This window comes from Microtus oregoni, unplaced genomic scaffold, assembly GCF_018167655.1.
Source record: "Microtus oregoni isolate MIOR12 unplaced genomic scaffold, Mior012 000017F_ref0000208, whole genome shotgun sequence".
Taxonomy (NCBI): domain Eukaryota; kingdom Metazoa; phylum Chordata; class Mammalia; order Rodentia; family Cricetidae; genus Microtus; species Microtus oregoni.
In genome coordinates this window covers 20,714,310-20,720,523 of record NW_024543076.1, presented here as the reverse complement: position 1 = coordinate 20,720,523, position 6,214 = coordinate 20,714,310, and the positions used below count along the sequence as shown (strand labels likewise).

Here is a 6,214-nt window from a genome sequence, read left to right as displayed (position 1 = left end):
AATAATGAAGACATCTTTTTTCCAAATGTATGTCTTCATCTACTGTAATAATGTCTTTTCCTTTTATTGTTTGTTGATATAATCAATTTTACAAAATAGTGAAATTTGAACTGGTGTTATATTATTAAGGTGAAACTGATTTTCTCACCATGTTCTCTGTTATGCAGTTAGATTCCACTAGCCATACTTCTATGTTGGTGAGCGATATTAGGAATTGTTTTGTCAGTCAGAACTTAATATCAATGTGATGCTAGACTCATGAGTTTTGATGTACTCAAATTTCTATTTTTTGAGAGAGTTAGTACAAAATTAGTATTTTTCCTTTAAATATTTGCAATGGGGGCCGGGCGGTGGTGGCGCACGCCTTTAATCCCAGCACTAGGGAGGCAGAGGCAGGCGGATCTCTGTGAGTTCGAGGCCATCCTGGTCTACAAGAGCTAGTTCCAGGACAGGAACCAAAAGCTATGGAGAAACCTTGTCTCAAAAAATCCAAAAAAAAAAGTATATATATTTGCAATGGGGCTAGAAATATAATTTTGAGACTAAGAAGATTTGTTGCTCTTGAAGACGATCTGGGTTCATTTCTCAGAACCTGAATGGGGGCCTGCAGTCATCTGAAACTATCTGACACCCTCTTCTGCCTCTGTGGGCATCAGCTACAGAAGTTGTGCATACCTATGTGCAAGCAAAGCACTCAAACTGATCAAATAAAGTAGGCTAAACTGTTTTAAATATGTCTGGGAGACTATAACAGGCAAGCCATTTGGTCTTGGAATTTTCTTCTAAGATGATTCAAATTTCTATACTGGATTATGGAGCTATTCAGACTAACATCTTTAAGTTGTTTTGTAAACTTTGATAGTTTGTGGCTCTCAAAAATTCTTTGTTCATTGCATACTGTTGTTAATACTTTTTAATGCACTCATCCTTTGAATTTCTATAATATCTATACTGATAACTCTAGTCCTTACATTTATTTTTGGAGTGTACTCAGGAGTTTATTTGTATATTTGTATGAAGGTAGGTCAATGCATGTGTGGAGGTCGGAGGTCAACCTCAGGTGTAATTAGCCAGAAGTGATTGCCCTTATTTTTGAGACCAGGTCTTTTGTAGTAGTAGGAGCGGTGGGCTACGTTCCTGGCACCCGACTGCCTGCATGGCTAGCTTTACCCGAAATAATTACACGGAAACTGGATTCTTTTAAACACTGCCTGGCCCATTTGCTCTAGCTTCTTACTGGCTAATTCTTACATCTTGATTTCCCATTTCTTTTTATGTGTGTAGCACCCCAAGGTGCGCTTACCGGGAAGATTCTAGCCTATGTCCATCCTGGACGCTTCATCGCGTCTGCCCCAGACAGGAGAGCTATCGAGTCTGAGCTCACTTCCTCTTCCTCCTAGCATTCTGTTCTGTTTACTCCACCCACCCATATTTTAACCTATGAGGCCAAACAGTTTATTAATTAACCAATGACCTTCCTCCATCAGTCTTTCACTGGGATTTCGGGCTCAGAGTGGGCTAGGCTGGCTAGCAGGCGAGTCCCAGGGATCCTCCTGTCTCCTCTGCCTCCCAGCACTGATTACAAACATGTACAATTGCACCTGGCTTTTTATGTGAGTGCTGGGGACAGAACTCAGGTCTACATGCAGCAAGCACTTTAGACTGAGCCTCCACCCTAATCTCTTTAATTCTTACTGGTAATTTATATTCCTCCTGAACCCCTTTGTCCTTCTCCTCTCCCTGCTGCCCTTCCTTTCTTATTCCCCATCTGTCTAGTTAGACGGTTTGTTATTTACATGTTGATAGTTTCAAAGACTCATTTTTGTTTAATTTTTTCTATCTTTTTTTTTCTAACTTTAGTTTACTTAACCAAATTTCTAATTTTTCAAAACTGGGTATTTGCATAATTGGGTCCCCCCCCCTTTTTTTCTAGTGTAAATAGCTCCCAATTTCATTGTGGATACACAATAAACTTTGTATGCTTTCAACCTTTGTGTTTTTTTAAAGATTTATTTTGTGTATATGGTTGTCTATCTACCTGTATACCTGCATGCCAGAAGAGGACATCAGATCCCATTCTAAATGACTGCGAACTACCATGTGGATGCTGGGAGTTGAACTCAGGACCTCTGGAAGAACTGCTAATGCTCTTAATCACTGAGCCATCTCTCCAACACCCTTCTTTGTGGTTTTGAGGGTCAAATGCAGGAACTTATACAACTGTTCCACTACTGTACCTCATTGATAGCCCTCAAGACCTTAATTGAAATTTATGTCCCTGAATACAGTCTGTGTGCAGGAATGTTTCATGTATATGTTTTAGGTTGTATATTCTTTTATTGTGGAGTCACATGTGTTAATTAGGCTAAACTGGAAGGTAGTACTATTCAAATGTTTTATAGCTGTACTAATTTTCTACTTTATCATCGATTACAGAGAGACATTTGAATGCTCTAATTAAAACTGTCGGATGGATATGGTGATGATTGTTTGTAGTCTAAGCTACTTGATGGGCTGAGACAGGAGGAAAAGTAAATTGGGGACACCCTAGACAAGATATCAACACCTCATCGTTAAAAACAATCTTGCTTATTTGACTATCTGCCGTAATAGTATTATTTGTTATAATATACAATATATATATATATATATATGTATCTGTGGAAATTGATATTTATTAGATACAATAGTTCTTAACTCTGTTATGCCTTGACAAAATTAATATTAAAATCATTAAAATTTTGTCTAATTCACTGTTCATAACTCTCCCTTAGTCCTCATTTCTGGCCTAGTTGCCATCACAAGAATATATACTTGGTAGGCTGCTCCTTACCTTGTTTTTTGGTTAGTTTTAGCTAATAACAATAAAACATGGAGCATAGAAAGAGATTTGAGTGTTTAATCTTTTCAAATTTTCCCTGCTCGGTTGTGGGGTAACAGCTGCTATGTTTCTCTGTGAACACAACCACCGTGTGGGACATTAAGTTACGTGGCTGTTTCCTGCCGGTACAGATCCCACTTTTCTCTAACAATTCTTGTTTACACTTACCATCAGGTTTAAGAGTGACACTGCCTCTTGTCATCTGTGGGTACTTAGCCAGCCCACTTTGAGATCCAGGAGTCTTGTTCACACCTTTTAAGTGCCCCTTTCATTGAGTATTGCATCAGTCCCCCTAGGAGATTCGAATACATTAACAGACTTGGATGATTTATGAACAGAGATTATTTTGTTCTTCCCATTCACTTACTCCATTCATTTAAGTTGATTAATTAACATTAGATATTTAAATAAACTCAGCAGACAACAGTGTATTTGGATCTTGACTGGAGGAAGAAAACTGGTCACATGGTAACTAAATTGTTCTAACCGCAGTGCTAATGCTCAATATTCTCATACTCAGGCAAGAGATTCTTGTGGTGATTGTGTAAGACTTGTATGATGCAAACTAGTCAAGTCACAGACTTTAAATATGACACAGAATCCAGTAAAAAAAGCAGCAAGTCTCAGCACACAACTGAGCTGCACAAATACAACATCCAGAACCTTAGCCTGTGGCGAGAATAAAGCTCAGATTGTGTTTTGTCTCACTTCATCCAATGTCAGAAAATAAGTTGTATTTAATTTAAACAGACAAGACTTAGGACAGGTTCTGTATGAAGGGGACGCAGGACGAACTAGGTATTCAGATTACAGGTTGCATTTGAACTCAAAATTTCCCCTTACATCTCAAGATGGTCATATTCGAATGTGTTAGTTATCTCTTGGTTACACTGAAAAGCCTGAGTCAATTTTTTTTATACTGCTAATTGTTTATTTCTTTTTTTTCCATTTTTTTATTGAGAAAAGGAGAAAAAAAAACAAATTTCTACCTCCTCCCAGCCTCCCATTTCCCTCCCCCTCTTCTCCCTCTCCTCCCACCCTTCTCCCCCTCCCCCCACTCCTCTCCCTCTGAGTCAATTTTAAAGAACACTTGAATAAGGAAAATGAATGGCCCATGTAGTTTACAAAACCGTAACTTTGTTCAGATGCATTGCAAAAGGGGTAAAAGTTGCTGTGCCCGAGAGAAAGGTAACCTGACTTATTCAGTATCTCAGAACACGGGGTTCTCTTCTCCCTAGTGCTCTTCTGGCTGGGCCACGACTGGAAAGCAGAAGGCATCCTCGACCACAGGAAGAAAGAGGGTGGACCAGCGGGGACAGGTGCGAGCCTCCTGGGAGTAGCGCCGCCCTGGCTGGAAGCTGAGTCCAGCTGTTCTCACACCCGCCTCACTTCGGTCTAAACCGAGAACTACCTTTCTGTACGGAGATCGCGCCCCGCGAAATCATAAAGGTAAACAGAAAAAGTCTGGACTACCGCTTCTGCCAGGACCGAAACACTCTCGCGAGATCTCGGACAGCCCTACTAGTTTCGATGAAGACCTCGCGAGAGGGCGTGTCGGGGGCGGGGCCCGCCGTGGCGGGAATTTCGCCTGCTTCCGGTTTGATCCGGGAAGGTTCCCGGTTCTGGATCCCTACCTGCGGGTCCCCGGGAAGGGAGCGTTCGCTGGGCCCGGGGTCTTTCCGGTAGGGTGGCTCCCTCTGAACGCCGGGCTGGAGCGGAGGGAGGCGGCGGGTCTGCAGCACCCGGAAACCCGGCTGAGGTACGTGAGGGCCTCAGCCCCCACCTGTAGCGGGCAGGGAGCGAGGACCGCGTTGGCAGCCTTGGCGGCTCGCACGTCTGGGGCCGGGGCCCAGGAAGACGCCCGGATGCTTGTGGACCTTTTCCCTTCTCAGGTTTCTCTGCTTTAAGTTTGTTTCTCCCGTGTGCTAAGGGGACGTTTTGGGTTCCCGAGGGTGCCCCTTGCCTTTCAGCTTCTTCCTGTTTCTCTTCGGAGCCGTCCCGATAACTGGATTGAACTTTTCAGGGCATGATGTGAATAATGGATGGCGGTTCTGCCGTGTCGACTTTCCTGACGGACAGCTTAGAGCTGGAGCTGGGGACAGAATGGTGCAAACCCCCTTGCTTTTCTTGTGCCTTTGACAACAGAGAAGGCAGAGGTTTTTCCGGAGAGTCCTATCTTGCCGCCGGCTCCCTGAAGCGGTAGGTAAAAGAGCAGGAGCCCACCCGTGTTGTTTAATTGTCACTAAAGTCTAAACTTCGGTGCCCACCATTCCTTGTTGGATAACTGGTACCTAGAAGGTTCCAGCCTATGTGTGTGCCCTGGCTGACTTTTGAGTATTTTTGGAGAACTTGCTTGGTAGGAGGGGGTAGCTGAATATAGACACGTAAGGGACTTAGACTGCTTTCTGAGCAGCTAAGGAATTGGAATACCAGTTTTGAAATTGGTATTTCCTTCTAAGGACAGCACCCACCTACGGGTTTTCAGGAGTTTGTAAGCAGGACACAGCTGGTTTTGCTGCTCCAGTTCTCTCCAGTCCTAGCTATCTGCATCCAGAGTCATAGCTTCCATCGGCTGAATAACTGTAATTGACTGCAGTAAAGCTGCTGATCTTGAATTATTTTGGCAATGTCTCCTGAAGCAATTTTATTAATGAAGGAAACCATTTTTGCTGACTTTATGATTATACTTTTTTAACCTTAAAGCACATTGCATAACTTTATAATGCCATTCTTCAGTCATAATTGAGAATATTTGGTGATTTAGAAGCCCACCGTCTTGTTCAGAGGCAAAACGCTATGACCTAGGACCACCATGTATATTGCCCCGAATCCTTTTAGACTTTTCCTTTTGAGTCGCATTGCTTTTCACCTGTTTTAACCACTTAAGGTGTGAGATACCCAAGCACTTCCTGACGTACATGCCGTGTCTAGTCCGGATTCAAATGACTAAGTCAGCATTTTCATTGCAGGTTGATTTTAAATCTTGATCCATTACCAACTAATTTTGAAGAGGATACAGTAGAACTATTTGGCTTCCAATGGGTTACTGAAACAGCATTAACAAATTCATTTCGAGAGCTCTTTCATTTATTCAGGTACATGTATGTCTATTTTAAGAGTCTAGATGCTGTCTAGTTTTACATTGCTAGGTTTTCCCTCAATATTGGAACTATTCCCCAATAGGGGAAGTGCTCTTGTTCATCTTACCATTATTAACATAATAGTTTTAAAGAGTTTTTATTTTGGGGTTCAGAATCCTTGAGTGTGTGTGCATGTCTGTGTGATGCTAGAGATCAAATCCAGGCTATTGTAAATATTAATCAAGCATCCTAC

General features: G+C 42.2%; 1 protein-coding gene across 2 annotated transcripts in view; it reads left to right on the top strand.

Moving 5' to 3' along the window:
• The first annotated feature begins 4,501 nt into the window (after positions 1–4,501).
• Mms22l (MMS22 like, DNA repair protein) overlaps positions 4,502–6,214 on the top strand; it is a 109,798-nt gene continuing 108,085 nt past the window's right edge. The window contains exons 1-3 of one of the 2 annotated variants that reach the window (XM_041667598.1): positions 4,502–4,640; positions 4,905–5,080; positions 5,851–5,976. In XM_041667598.1, the coding sequence (XP_041523532.1) occupies positions 4,920–5,080; positions 5,851–5,976 (287 nt within the window). In that variant the 5' untranslated portion in view covers positions 4,502–4,640; positions 4,905–4,919. The remainder of the gene's footprint in view (positions 4,641–4,904; positions 5,081–5,850; positions 5,977–6,214) is intronic. The other variant, XM_041667599.1, reaches the window with a different exon arrangement.